Source organism: Artemia sp. Qi Xiang Cuo, chromosome 13 (assembly GCF_049724085.1).
Source record: "Artemia sp. Qi Xiang Cuo chromosome 13, ASM4972408v1, whole genome shotgun sequence".
NCBI classification, from domain to species: domain Eukaryota; kingdom Metazoa; phylum Arthropoda; class Branchiopoda; order Anostraca; family Artemiidae; genus Artemia; species Artemia sp. Qi Xiang Cuo.
The window spans coordinates 4,618,495-4,634,389 of NC_142806.1; the positions used below are offsets into that span (position 1 = coordinate 4,618,495).

The window sequence follows — 15,895 nt, forward strand, 5'->3', positions numbered from 1 at the left end:
TCAAGCGTTACGGAACTGTGCCACGCGTGGTGGAACTTGCGGCACTTGTGGTGCTCCGAGATGTACACCAGGTGAGGGAAGTGGGCAACCCCTTTTTTTCATCAGTATAATCATTTCTCTATTGCTACCAAATCTGGTTAAATCACGGTTGTATTTTACTTGTCTCGCAAATATATTTAAACTAATTCAGCACTTATTCTTGGATACATCAGAGGCAACGCCATAGCATTGCCTATAGTAAAGACCCATAAGGTTCGGAGGAGTAAAGAGTCTAACGTGATCGGAGGACAACCAGCTCTCCGCGCCCTTTTTTCCCGAAATGCATCTGATAAAATTTTGAGGTAGACATTTTGTTCAAAATGGTCCAAAGGTCAAATAACTATGCTTCCGGGGATGACCCCCCCCCCATCTTCCGGGGCTGCCCGGGACAAGGACTCTTTAGTTATGCAAGTTGCCCCAGTGTTTATATATAAGGTTCTTAATGGAAGGGTTGATCGTATGAACTTTGGTGGGGGTTCATTCGACTGGACATTGACAGTTCTAGTACTCTTAAGAATAAAAAGTGATCGGAGTGCAACCAGCCCCCCCCCCCTTTCCCACGCCCTTTTACCCCAATGGATCAGATTGAAATTTTGATATACACATTTTGTTTAAAATAATCCTAAGGTCAAATAACTATGCCTGCGGAGTTGACACCCCTCTAGCCTCTGGGGTTGGAGCCCCTCTAGTCTCAGTGACAAGGGCTATAAATTATGCAAGGTGCCCATTGTTAACATATAAGGATTTTTATTGGAAAAGAGGGCATGTTTGATTTTGGGTCTCCAAAAAGGCTTTGGGTATTGAGGTGAAACTTTAGGGGTATGTTGGAAGAGATGCTAAACACAATTCAAACACATTATGTGCTTTCTGCTTGTGAAAAAGGGAATATCAGCAACATCTAAAGAACGACTGATGGTATTAAGTTGAAACTTTCAAGGTATTTTGAGAAGATGTTGGAGACAGATTGGAGGGTAACCAGCCCCCTTACCTGTTTTAAGTTCCCTCTCTGCTCAACACCGATCAAACAGCTCGTGGTAAGGAGCTGCAAAAAAGAAGCGACGTGGGTAAATGGGTCTTGAATTTCTAAAAAGCATAGTTTTGATAACAAAAGATACCTAAAAAAATTGAATTTTTATGCTGATTAAAAATATATAAAGCTAATTAAATTTAATGTTATCCATAAAAAGTGAAGAGCCTGAAAAAATTTGTCTAATTTTTGAAAAAGGGGAAACAGTCCCAACAAGGCCAGCGATCTAACGACGATTACTCCATCAGATTCAGTATGTCAGAGAACCCTACTGTAAAAATTTCAAGATCTTATATGCAAAAATATGGAATTTTGCATTTTTCGCCAGAAGAAAGATCACGGACGCGTCTTTATTTATTTTTTTTTTTTTCCCAAGAGTGATCGTATCAAACCAGTGACCCTAAAAGATTGGGAGAAGGCGCATTTGATCGGAAATCAAAATTCTAGTGCCCTTTTTAAGTGACCAAAAAGATCAGAAGTTTTTTAGACAGCCATTTTGTTCAGTATAGTTTAAAGGTCCAGTAACTATGCCTTTGGGGATAACATGACCCGTCATAGCCTTTGGGAAAAGGGCTGTAATTTAAGAAATGTACTCGTTGTTTGCGTAGCCTATATTATTAATTATTGAGAAGCATAAAGACTTTTTTTGGGGGGGGGGATTTTCTGTTTGAGAGGATTTTCCATGGTGAAAAGTTTCGTGGGGAGGGAAGTTTCCTGAGGTGAGCTGTTATTCCAAAATTAAGAAGTTTTTAGGGCAATATTGCATTTTCATCAGTGTTGTCACTTCAGAGAAAATTTAAAAGTAACCGAGATATGGAGATTTGGCACCCGTTACTACCAAAAACTGCATACCGGGATAGGGAGGTCTTGCACCCGTTACTATAAAAAACTACATACCGAAATAGGGAGGTTTTTTCATTAGTAACGAATCCCAGGTTTTCCCCAGTTTTTAAGGATACAACCAAGTTTTCACAACCAATTCAAACAGGCTGCATTTTCACTGTCCTTGGTACATAATTCTTTTATTGTTTGTTGTTATATCGTTTCCAATTTTAATTCAAAGAATTGTAATAAGCTGTAAAATAAGATTTTATTCATTTTCAATACACATACAATAATGCACTGTGCTAGTCCCCCTAATTTATTAATTTGATTCTTTTGACGAAACATCTTAGGCGTTTTTCTCAAGTTGTTGAAACAAGAAACTTCTAGGAATACTATTTCTTATCTCTTAATCTGGAATGAAAATACATAGCTTGCTACTAACTAATATTTAATTAACAACTGATAAAATAAGAAAATACAATTTTTTAATAATAAAAAATTAAAATAAATAAATAAAATAAAATAAAAATTTTAATAATAAAAATAAAATGTTATTAATAAAATGACTACTGCTGAATTATTCTCAACCTTTCTTTGCTCTTGTTACACGCTCATTCTCGAGTTATTCATGCCAAACGACTTTTTCCGTTGTTTCTAACTTTTTCTAATTTTCCGTTGTTTTCGAACGTTTAAATAGATAAGGGACTCCTCACTCTACGTCACATGGTTTGGTTTATACCTCAGAGCGCCACTTATTCCTTCATGTATGGCACAACTCTGTCGTGCCTCACCTTTCGGCGCGTCGCTTGGGCCGCTTTTGCCATACGTGGCAATTGCCACCCCGAGTTATTTTTGAAAGTAGGCAACATCTCATTTTTCCGAATGTTCAAATGGCTAGTAGCTAGCAAAGAAACTGGACACTGTTGATGCAAGCGGAGCCAATCATTGGGGGGGGGGGGGACTAGAGGTGTTTTCTATATGGTCACTCAGATCTGCTTTTGGAGAAATTGCCATGTCTCCCCTGCATGTAAGTGATGTAAGCAGGTTTTTTGAAGTTTTAAATTATGCTACAAAGTGAGAAAAAAGTTTATTATATCGACTCTTGCCATTAAATTTTTTTTTCAAATTGTCACGTACAAAAGGGAATGGTATATCTCACATTGTAATTATTGTCAGAGGAGAACAAAAATGATGTCATTTGATGCTAATTATACGTCACAAAATATAACGTCACCAAAAGTGAGGAATAGTTTTTAGATCGACTTTTGTCATTTATGTTTTTTCATCTTTTTTTAAATCGTCATGCACAAAACAGAGAAGGCGTACCTCGTAGTGTGTTTATTGTATAGGAGGGTGAAAATAATTTGAATTCGTGTCGAAAATACGTCACAAGAATAATAACTTCACAAAAATGGAATTTCAGCCCCCTTCTTAACACAGAAGTTTAAGGCAGTAGTCTTTTTTTTCTCCAGGGCCCCCTAGCCTAATCAACAATACAAAAATTAAAAGGACAAATAAAAGCTAAATTTTAGACCATGGAAAATCACTTTGTTCTGTCATTAGTGTCCCTAGAAAAATATTCCCTTGAAAGATTTAGACTGCATGTATCTCTGTCTTCAGTCATTTACAAATTTTTTTTCTACCACTTTTGTACAGTTCTTATTTCTAGTTAATGGAACAATCACATTACCCTTTAATTACCTAGGCTTCGAACGACTAGACTAAACAAGTGACTTCTGGACTTTGGACGTCAAGTTATGGATTAGAATCTCTCTGGAGACAGAAACGGAAAAGAGTATGTAGGCGTTTTGATTTGTAAACGAGAGGTTTCAAGCCCCTTATTACAAAAATACGAAATTGCAAGTTTTTCCTTGTCACGTACGGGGACGTGATTTTAGGCGTCTTCCCGCTGTCTCGACACAAATTATTAGCTAACAATTTTTCTTGCAATTACGTTTCCGGAAATTCAAAGCAAAATATTCAAAAACTGAACATAGAACAAATTTTGGTAATTAGTTTCTATGCTATAGACTTTATTAGGCCTACTGCTATTATTTCTTCTGTTTTATGTTTGATTTCGAACAAATATATTCAGACATAGGCTAGCATAGTCGGATTTGGTGCAATTTGTTCCAAACTTATATATTTTTTTTTGGCTCTGTTCACAACTTTCTAAAAGTTTTCAGCTAACATTTTTTGTTATTTACTTGTTGTATTGTTAGGAAGCAACTGTTTCCACCAGCTTTTAGAAAAATGTTAGTTAATATTGTTAGTTAGTTAATGTACTAATGACATCAGAATAAAGAAATTCCCCCCCTGGACTTTTCTTAGGCCTATTCGTATCTAGAAATTTAGATTCTATTGTATTTCCTTTAGTAGTTGGACATAATGAAGTTTTTACTGCAGTCTCACATTTTCGTCAGTGTGTCACAACGGACCGAGAAAATGAATAAGCAAAACTGATTAGTTATGTTTGACACTGTTTTTTCGTAATAATTCAAACATTACCAATCTGTTGACTCCCAAAAACGATTACAGGTTCAAAGAAAAACTACTTAAGTTGATTGGCGCCAAATGTTTTTAGCTCATTTTTTGCTGATTTTTTACCTACAGTTTTTTTTTTATTTTGTGCACTCTACTACAAACATCGCATAACTGCATATGAAGGTATTTTTCATTAAAATTGAGTTCCTGTTTTTTTTTATTTATTTTCTTTAATATAAAAATGGTTGTGTAGGTTTCCACGTAACCAAATCAAACAATCAGATTAATTTTAACTGTCCTTGGTATTTTCACAACTGGAGAGAGGAAAAACCATTAGTACAGAGGTACTCGAAAAGGGGTTTACGGTCCTTGAGGGGACCGTGAAGTGGTTTCAGTTGGACCCTAAAAATTATCGCCAATTTTACTATGTATATTAAGATTTTTTTTTGTTATAGTATATAAAGTTCTCGAGGTAGATTCTATAATAAATATATATATGCACAACATGCACCAATTCTAGATCCAGTCCACGGGAAGTAATTGCTGTACTTCTTAGTCCCAACCTGTTATCTCTTTGCATTTCCATTAACGGCTTCTACAGTTGCCACTAATTTTGTCTTTTCGGATTATTTTCTTAACTTTTTTATCCTGCTATTATATCTTAACAACAAAAAACACAAGGAAAGAATTAATCGAAATGAAAATGTGAAAATAAATAGTATGGGATATTCTACACCATATTCTCTGCCTACATTTGGAATATGTACGTAGAATATTCCAAAATTCCGTCTTTTCTTCATTATTTTTATTGGTCATGTTTTCTCTCTGGCCGCCCAATTTTTTATATCGGTGGAATTTCACGCGGGAGGGGGATACGAATAGTAAATTTTTGTTGGAAAACACCCTCGATTTGTTAATATCTTGTTTTTTCTCTGTCAATGACAGAAAGAGGATATGACACTGACACTGAGGAAGATATATTAAATGTTTTCCGGGGGAATTTTCTGAAGAATGTTTTAAGTACCCGTTTGGCTGACTATATCAAATACTAAGGTCTTCGGAAAATTTGATTCGATCCCACTTTCTAGGGCTATGATGAAAAAAGGTCAAAGGGCGTATCCAGGATTTTGGTTCGGGAAGGGGGTTGGGTTAAAAGAATCGTTGGGTTAAAAATTGTATCTTTTGATACAAAGTGTATCAAAAGTTTATTTATATGCATTTTGTTACTTTATGGTGCGGAATTTTTTGAAGGGGGGAACTCTAACCCAGTTACTCCTCTGGATACGGCATCCCTTGAGTTGGGCTAGACATTGGTGCTCTCAGTTTTACCGAATAATAGTAATTTTTGATGAAAATAATATTAAACAATTAATTAAAATAAAATATATTAAGTAAATGACTTGAGTAAAATAAAGTAGTAAAAATAATACGAAAAATTTAAATAACATTAAAAAAATAATAACATTAAATTGGGATAAAAAATTGAAATTAAATTTGTGATGACTTGCAAACTTTTAAACACACTACCAATCAAAGTATTCCAATAACTTAAAAACCGCTAGTCTAACAGATTATACTGTAGTGATTATAGCCTACTAACAATGTTTCCAAAGCTTGGATGCTTTTGGATTGTGACGTCGCGGGAATTCTAACCTTAAGTCTCGCGATTTTCCCCGTACATTAATGTTAAATCGGCTTATGGATTCTTCTATATGGAAGAATCCATCCTGCAATAAGTACATTCATTATGAAGGGTATAACTGCAGGGCATTTGACTACGGTAATACGTCTGAACTGGTCATCACTAAACAACGGTGGAGTGTCTGCACTCCACCGTTGTGGGTCGCTGGGTCGGGCCCCACGATTTTTTTCCCCTAGAAAATTTCCATTATTGCCAAAAAAGCTCTATTGGCTCTTTTCTATCTGAATTATAGTTCACGAGGTTTCAGTTATTTTTATCACTGATCATAAATGTGCGATTAAGCTCCTATTTTTAAATATTTTTTCATGTTTTACGAATTGAGCTAGATTACAGTCACAGGTGGCCTACAAAAAAAAATATAATATGGGTCTTTCATTGGTATTATTGCATGAAGCTGCCAAATCGTAAAAATTACTATTTCAAAGAAGTATTTCGTAAGTATTTCACAGAAATAGAAATTCTTCACTAGAAATCGTTTATATCTTCTGTATAAAAAAAAGGAAACATCTGTCAAAAGATATAGGCCAAAGCAGGTATTCGTGATCTTGTTGTTTTATAGGTTCGAATAGGACTGGCTGTTGAGAAGAAAAATGCTCAAGCCATACCGTCGTCACACGTGCTGATAAAAAAGCCAAAAAAAGTATATGACATCGTGTTTTTCTTGATTTTAATGTCACACTTATATTACAGAAACAGAAAATCAGAACAGCAAGAAATTCGTTTTGACAGCTTCAGGGGCGCTCATTCACGAAAATATAGTGGGGGAGGGGAGACGTTTTTTTCCAAGTTTTTTGTTAATGAAGATAAGGTTTTTTTTTAATTTAGGGAAGGAGTCCGTTCCTGATGCTGCGTATACTTTAGCTTTATTCTGATGGACTTTTCAAAGATATTCTCATTGAATAGTCAGTGGAGAATCCAAATTTCGTTATTTTACTCCGGAAGTTTGTCCATATAAATCAAAAGCAAATATTTGATTTCATTTCCATAAAATTACTAAACTAGTTTACCAAATTAAGTGGTTTATTTTTCTGAGAAAAGTTCTATGCAAAAAAAATTAACTTGTTCCATTGTCGTGTATGTGATGTAATCAGTAATGAGTTATCATATGCGGTCACAAGAATCTAAGGTCGTATCCAGGGGAGGGGTTAGTTGATTTAACTCCCCCTCCACAAATTTTTCCCAATTCGTAAAAACGTAACAAAAATGCATATAAACAAATTTTGGTGCGTTCCTAATTTTTTCCGTATCCCCCTCCCCACCGAAAAAGAATCCTGGATACGGCCTTGGAAATATCTGAGAAATCGTTCTGAAATTCTGACACAATAAATCATCTTCTGAGCTTAGAATAAATCAAGAGCGCTAAATCACGAAATGGAAGGAGGAAGGGACCAATGGAAGGAGGAAGGGAGCAATTATTTTTCCATTTAAAAAAGATAATAAAAAATAGGTATTGTTCAAAATCTGTGGGTGACACAATTTTTTTTTTTTATAATGAAATCGCCGAAATTGTATTTTTCTAAATATAGGGGGAAGGAAGGGAGAGCCCCCCATCGGCACCCCTGGAAGAAATAGGAAAATTTTATATCTTGGAATCTTATAAAATCCATAGTTTTAACCAACGGAACAATTTCAGATTTTAAAGCGTTTTCGCAGCAGCAGTGGAGTTAGTTTAATAATACAGATTAAGAATTTGTTGGTTTTATAATTATTTTTGAAGGAGAATGATACACAATAATTACCAAATAAACATGCAGTTATTGCTTAATTATTCATGGTGGAGAATGAAATTAAGAGGATTCGCTACCCTACAAATCATTTTGCGAGCCTTAACAAGCCTTATTTTCGGCTAACCGTCTCAAAGACAAAGAGTGAATTACCGAATTCTCCAAGGAATTAATTATCAGACGCTATTGGAAATTTGTGGTTTGACTATGCCACTTGATTGGAAAGACAGTGAAACCGTGTGGGCAAGGTTTTCAACCAAAACTGGAATCACCACAGGGAACTCCCAAAACTGTTATTACTCAAATGATACTTCCTTTGAGCTGATTTTTATCTTTTTATAAGCAGGTAGGCTAAAATATTCTAGAGACTGTCCTTCTCTGAACTTTAAAAAGAAAATATAAGCTCCGTACAATTGAAAAGATCTACACTTTTTAATTATGTAATTTTCATTGAATCTGAATATATCTATCTCAGACATAAAAAGGGAGGAGTTAAACGATTTTTCTAAGATTTCCGGAAAAGTAGATGTCGGCGTTTAGTCTTCTGTCGTTTATTTGGATTTCTTATCCAAGCTCTACAAGCTAAGACCGCCCATTGGGCAGATTGGGCGGTAAGACCGCCCAATCAATCAAACAGTTCGTGGTAACGAACTTTAAGTAAGGAGCAACCCGGCTCAATAGTAACCGAAACTCTAGATACATCAGAAGAATCAGATTTTTATGCTGATTTCAAATATATAAGTTTCATCAAGTTTAGTCTTACCAATCAAAAGTTGCCTTATTTTCGAAAAAAGGGGAAAACAACCTCTAAAAGTCATAGAACTTTAATGAAAATCACACCATCAGATTCAGCGTATCAGAGAACCCTATTGATGAAGTTCCAAGCTCCTCTCTGGGAAAATGTGTAATTTTGCATTTTTTGCTAGAAGAAATATTACAGATGCGTGTTTATTTGTCTTTGTTTTTTTTTCCCAGGGGTGATCGTTTTGATCCAGTAGTCCTAGAATATTGTGAAAGGGCTCATTCGAACGGAAATTAAATGTTCTAGTGCCCTTTTTAAGTGACCAAAACAATTGGAGGGCAAATTACCCCCCCCCCCCACGCTCATTTTTTTCGTGAAGTCACCCAATCAAAATTTTGAGATAGCCATTTTGTTCAGCATAGTCAAAAAACCTAATTAATATGTCTTTTAGGATGACTTAATCCCCCACTATTCCCGGGGGAAAGGCTGAAACTTATAAACTTTGCCCATTGTTTACATATTATATTGGTTATTGGGAAGTATACAGGTATTTTCAGGAGAAATTTTTTTCTAGTGGGGTGTCGGGATTGGAGTAGGGGTTATGGGGGAGGATCTTTCCGTGGAGGATATTTCCATGAAGGGGCGCCAGATTTACCAGCATTATTTAAAAAAGATCAGAAATTAAATAAAAAAAAACAGTTTTTTTCAACTGAAAGTAAGGAACAACATTAAAACTTAAAACGAACAGAAGTTATTACGTCTATGAAGGGGTTCATCGCCTAGTCAATAGCTCACTCTTTATGCTGAATTTTTCTTAGGACTTTCAAAAGGGCCATATATTCTAGTTAGACAGCCGGTGTGATTCAGGGGTTTGGTAGTTGAACAAAATTCGAACTTTAGCGTAGATAACAGAGTCCCGACTTGGGGGTGAACCCCTTAATATACGTAATAAAAACATAGGAATATAGAAATTCATTACGTAAGCTAATTCGTAAGTTACGTCAGAACAAATTTTCGAGAAATCCAATTAGCCAAAAAAAGGAAAATTAATATGCGAATTTCATTTTAATTATTCATGTACGGTGAGCCAAAATCAAAGCTGCATTAATTAAAAAACGTTCAGAAATTAACTAAAAAAAACAAGCTTTTTTTTAACTGAAAGTAAGGAGCGACATTAAAACTTAAAACGAACAGAAATTATTCCGTATATGAAAGGGACTGTCCTCTCCTCAACACCTCGCTCTTTACGCTAAAGTTTGACTTTGTCTCACAAGCTTATTTTTTAAAACAATAAAAAACTTTAGTGTTAAGAGCTAGGCGTTGAGAAGAGGACAGCCCCTTTCATATACGGAATAATTTCTGTTCGTTTAAGTTTTAATGTCGCTCCTTACTTTCAGTTAAAAAAAACTTGTTTTTTTAGTTAATTCTAAATGGACGAGATAGGGAGATTCTTTAAAGTATCGAATCTCCCTAGCAGTGGCGGATCCAGGGGAGGGGAGAGGGGGGCCGCCTCCCCCCCTTACATAGTCTAAAGTAGTGTAATTTACTTAATTAACTTAAGTTTGCGTTAAATAAACTTGCTCCTCACGCAAGTTTATCGGATCAACCTATTTCCCCCCCTAAAAAAAAATCCTGGATCCGCCACGGCTCCCTGTAGGAATTAGCTTTTGACCGTGCTTCGTTGGTCTTAGCTGAAGCTCAACTGAATTCAGTTGAGAGGATCAACTGAATAAACAATGGAATTGTTATCATTTATGTCCGCGAATGGTATACTTTGACGGGTTTTATTAAGCATTCGTATTCATTTGGATCGTTTATAAGGGCACAACCAGGATTTTTTCTAGGGGGGGGGGCTTTACAAAATGCATTAAAACCTGGTTTAAAAACATTTTTGTTACGTTTTTAAGACTTCGAGGGGGGGGTCAACCCTACAACCCTCCTGGATGGTTCTTTGATCGTTTACTAATTGCTTCAAAAGCTCCAAAAATTTGGCTTTAATTATTCAAGACTTTCTTCACACTTTCCCACCTTTTTCTTTCGAATTTCCACGCCATCATCTCTCCCTTCATGGGTAAATTTCCTTTTTTTGCTTATTTATCACCTTGCTGGTAATAAGTTTCAATTTTATGGGAATTTAGGCCTGGTTGATTTTTGGGTATTTTATAGACATTTTGTTTTTGTTGCTATTATACATGGAATGAATACCGTATGTTTTGACTTGACACAATTTGAATTACCAGTTACTATTTTATTATTTTAGATGATTTTTTGGCAGCAAGACTAATACCGAATTGTGAAAAGAAATGAGTTCAGCTAAAGTTACCAATGAGCAGGATGTAATTCGAACTGGATTCCTGAAAAAGGCGAAGGTATTTTTTTTCTTTTTTTTGAAGGTTAGCGGCGCCATTAATCTATATAAATAAAATCCAATGCTCATGTGTCCTGTAAGCATTACTAAACTGTTAATCCGATTATATTAATACGCAGATGGATTTTCTACGGGGATAATTTTCCGTGGAGGGGGAATTTCCCGCTGAGGGGGGATTTGGCTGACACAACTCTTCTTGTGGGAATTCCGATCTTGCCGTGTTTCTGCGTGGTTGCCATGTTGCATTGACAGACTGCGGTTCGAGTCGAGATAACTCGTCATTTTTCGATCTGTGTTACAACCTAATTTCTTTTCGGATCTCAGAGTGACAGGAACAGAGTTTAAGGAGCCCCTGCAAAAACTGGGCTCTCTCTTACCACATTTGGTAACAGACCGTACAGAGAGGAATGATCAAGCTGGATATAAGAGATTCTTAGAACAATGAATCAAGCCCAGCTTTCTCGTGCAGGAGGATCAAACCAGACTGATGTATGTGTTCATCAGAAGCATGAGGAGTAATTTATTCCAAGAAGATATAGTTTGTTAACTCTTGGAAGCTTTGCCTTTAAAGATGGTCGGGATATCAACGTTCTTGCACGGGAGGAAACCAAACACCAAATCTGTGCATATGATAATTTTGATGAGAAATATATCCGGAAAATGTAGTTTGTTGACTCTTTACAACCTCGCCTACTAAGGTAAAGACGGGATATTGAGCAGGATCTTTGATTGAGTGACTGAAAGCTCCCTTGTCTGGTCTGGATTCGTTAAAACTAACCATCCGTAAAACTGAACTATAAGTAATTAGTGACTGCTGCTAATAGTAGCGGATTTAAAAACGGAGTTTTAATAACAGTTGGTACATAAATAGAATCTGCCTTTTATGGTGAATCCAAATATATATATATATATATATATATATATATATATATATATATATATATATATGATTATTTAGTTTAATGCTACCTGCCAAAAGTTATGGTTTGCCCTCTGAGAAAATTTGCTCCCTAACGGATAGAGGATCTTCATCAAAACTAAACCATCAAATTCAGCGTATCAGAGAGACCCTATTCTAGAGCTTTCAAGTCCCTATCTACAGAATCGGATTTTTTCTCTCTTTTTTTCCGAGGAAAAAGATGACAGACTCGTGTTCATTTATTTGTTTTTCCCACGGGTGACCAGTCCTCCTATAAAATCGTTAGAAGGTTCATTTGAACGGAAATTACAGTTATGATGCCCTTCTTAAGTAGTAGAAGAGATTGAGCCTCAGTAAAGTGGGGTATTCTTCCATTTTGTGTGCATTTGTATGTCACAGTTTCCTAACTTTTCGTGAGCCTTCAGATAAATATAGAAGGTCAGTGGGGGATGGTTGGGGTTCTAAAAATTAATTTATAATCCCCTTTTGATTCCCAGGAATATTTTTGAACTTCGCCTGTAATATTGATGCTGTGGGGTAATGCTGGCCCTTTTATTGCAGATAACTTTTTTCAGTGTGAGATAAAAGATTTCATTCGCACGCTTAACGATACAAATGATGGTGAGTTGGGGGGGGGGGGGTATTATGAGCACCGCAAGGAAGTTTCCAGGGGAGGGTTGGGCAAATGTTTCCAGGGGCTTTCTTTTCACTGGGACTTAAAGGGGAATATTTCTCGTTTTCCTATTTGTATACATAGTTTAACGTTTTTTCCTAGCGGATTCTCCCCCGCCCCCTGTGTCGTCCATTGAGAAAATCCCTATAAAAAAGATTTGTTCGAAGAACTCACCTTGTAAGCCGTTGAAATGACAATCCTATAATTAATCTTGATATTTTTAGACCCCACCCCTCCTAATATTGGAGGAGGCATTTTTCAGAGATCATTCTCTTTCCACTGTTATACAATTATTAAACTTGAATGTTAAAATTGGGGGTTGATGAAGGGAGTTGTAGCCTCATTCACATTTTAAAGAGCCCTGGATCAAACTATGTGATCCAGTTTTTTTTTGCTAATATATATATATATATATATATATATATATATATATATATATATATATATATATATATATATATATATATATATATCATATATTATATATATATATATATTTATAATATATATATACTTATATTAGTGTATATATAATATATATACTAATAAATATTTATAATGTTTATTATATATATATATTAAAAAAATAAAAAGAGCCCTGGATCAGACTATGTAAATGTAAAATATGATAAGATAAGATAAGATAAGATAAGTTTTATTCTTTGATAATTCTAAAGTTGCTCATTATTGACATTAGCATATGACCCCCTCATAGGCCTATTGTGGATACTTTGTTTTTGAAAATGATACTCTGTTTCCAAAAGCAAATACACTATATTAGCTCTTTTTCTCGAAGAATTGCTGTGCTAAAGTTAAAATTTGATTTATAGATTCGGGTTGTGATGGGCAGTAGGCCTGCTCCGATTTAGGATAACCTTGGGTATTCTATTGAAAGCAAATAGAGTTCATCGAGACTAAATTAGAATTGTTTTTATTTCAAATGATCGTAAGGAGCGACAATAAAACTAAACTAAAAACAAACTATTGTGTATATGAGGGGTTCTACCCCCTCGTTCTTTTCGGTAAATTTGGAAATTCGTTCCTGTTCCTTAAGAACGATTGCTCAAACACAAGGGCTAGTTAAAGCTCTATAAAATTTAGAGTGTAAAGAGTGGCGGTTGAGGAGGAGCAGCCCCTCCATCTGTGGCACAGTTTCTGTTAGTTTTTAGTTTTCATGTGACGAATTTTTTTAAGCAGTGTTGTTTTAGCTCAAAAAAACTTTACTAACAAAATTCTGAGATTCATTTGATCCCTGTTTTTTGAATCTCTCTTCTTTTTTTTTAAATCGGGCAAATTCCCTTGCAAATCAGTTTCAGTGGGCTCACCAATCCTTATTTTTATTAGAAAAAAAGATGATTTTTCATTATCCATTCACTCCCAGTTGAATTCTTAATTTGGCCTACATCAGGTTCTTTCCTAGATGTCTATTACCATGAATACCAAGATATTTATATGTAAATTTTGTAATGACGCCTATGTTGTTAAAATGATTGTTTTTCCTATCCTAAAAGAAAAAAAATCCAAAGAATGAAATATAATTACAACTGACTCTCGTATAAAAACGGAAGGAGAATGGTTTTGACACATTAATCAAGTCATGAAGTGAAAAACAAAAACAGTCCCTGTAACTACTTGACTTTCATTGATTGCTCTTTTTGAGGATTAAATAGACCCTGGATATCTGGAAAGGAAATACTAAAAAACTTGATTTGGAGAAAATGGATGTACACTCGTATATCCAGAATTATAAAGGAAATTGCATGTATTCAGAAATTTTACTTTTTTGGACTTTTAAACACCAATTTTTGATTAAGTAGAACTTGGGACAACTTGCAATAAGGGTAGGCGCATACTTTTTTTTTGGGGGGGGGGGAGGGAGGTACAATAATAAAAAAAGGAAGGAGTAATAATAAGGACAACAATTTTGTTTGTTTATAACTTGAATAAGAAGTGCCCAAAATTTGAGAAAATTCAACTTTTTTGGGGGGAGGGGGGCAGATGTTTTAATTAATGTAAATTTAGGGAGGGACTTTTGTTGTTTCTTTCGATTTCCCCAGAAAATGCCTGAACAAAACCTAGAATCCCCCTGCTCTCCCCAAACCACACCCTGCCCCCGGGACCCCGCCCTTGAGTATATATGTGAGTACGGGTATAATCAAGTTCAGTTTTTAATTGCGGTACAACCGCCTTCCCAGACAAAAGTACCTGTTGGCCTCCTTGTTAAATCTGCAGCATTTGAAAAGTTGTAAACAGGGCCGTATCCAGGATTTTCTTTCGGGGGGGGCACAAAAGGATTTTTTGGGAGTGGGGTTAAAAAAACTTCAAAAACGCATGAAAAATTAGCTTATATTCATTTTTGTTACATTTTTACGATTCGAACAAACATTTTTTTTTTGGGGGGGGGAGGGTAAAATCCCCTAAACCCCCTGGATATGGCCTTGGTTGTACGATGGCCAAATGGGTCCCAGTTGACAAAGAACCGTTTTTCGCCCGCCCCCTTTTCACTGATTCAGACTTCTAAGCTGCTTAATTATCCCCAAATTTAATAATTTACTTTGAAAATATCTTTGAATTAATAATCGAAGTTGATTAAATTCAGTCATCAATGGATAATTACTTTGAAAATATCGATTGTAAATGACTTTATTATTAATAATCGAAGTTGATTAAATTCAGTCATTTAACTAAAGCCAAGTAATTAAAAGTAGCATTCCCTAAATCCTCCTTGAATTAATCTAATCCGTAAGATTCGTAATACATCTATATTTGTGAATTCTTTCAATTTCACAGTATAATTGAAATTGAAACTATTGAATAGAAAAGTGTTTTGCTGGTAATTATTTTTTCGTGGTCTGGACTGGAGCGTAACTGTAAAATCAGAATTCCTCAAATTGCAAATTATAAGCTTTGTTCGAAAAAAACAAAACTTATAAACATGGTTTAATATTTAATGTTTAATGTCGTTTAACTACATAATATTTAGTTAGTAAATATTAAAATTATTTATTTGCTTAGTATCGTTAAATATAATAAAAGTGATTTAATATTAAAATTAATCGTTTGATACGGAAATATTTAGCATTTAACATTTAAATCTTTTTTTTTTATTTTAGGCGGTGGCTTTTGTTTTTTTGGATGAATATTTTTTTGGATATGAATTTTGGATTCATATCCAAAAACTTCCCCCTCCCTCTTTTTTTAGCCTACCTCTAATCTTTAATCTACCTCTAAACTTTATACCTCTAATCGTGTTGATTGAAAATAATTGTATGATTTCGGTTCACAAACGTTTCCAAATGCCTGTATCTCTACTAAAAGGTCAATTGGGGGTTGTGAAGGGGGGGGGGGTTACTTATCAAAATTATATATGTTATGATTTTCTGTACAGTTTT

At 35.1% G+C, this 15,895-nt stretch overlaps 1 protein-coding gene across 1 annotated transcript in view; it reads left to right on the top strand.

The window, feature by feature from the left end:
* The window catches only part of LOC148944863 (uncharacterized), a 156,738-nt gene that overhangs the window by 19,857 nt on the left and 120,986 nt on the right, over positions 1 to 15,895 (top strand). The window contains exon 2 of the mRNA XM_089099635.1: positions 10,804 to 10,912. Within this exon, the coding sequence (XP_088955761.1) occupies positions 10,847 to 10,912 (66 nt within the window). The 5' untranslated portion in view covers positions 10,804 to 10,846. The remainder of the gene's footprint in view (positions 1 to 10,803; positions 10,913 to 15,895) is intronic.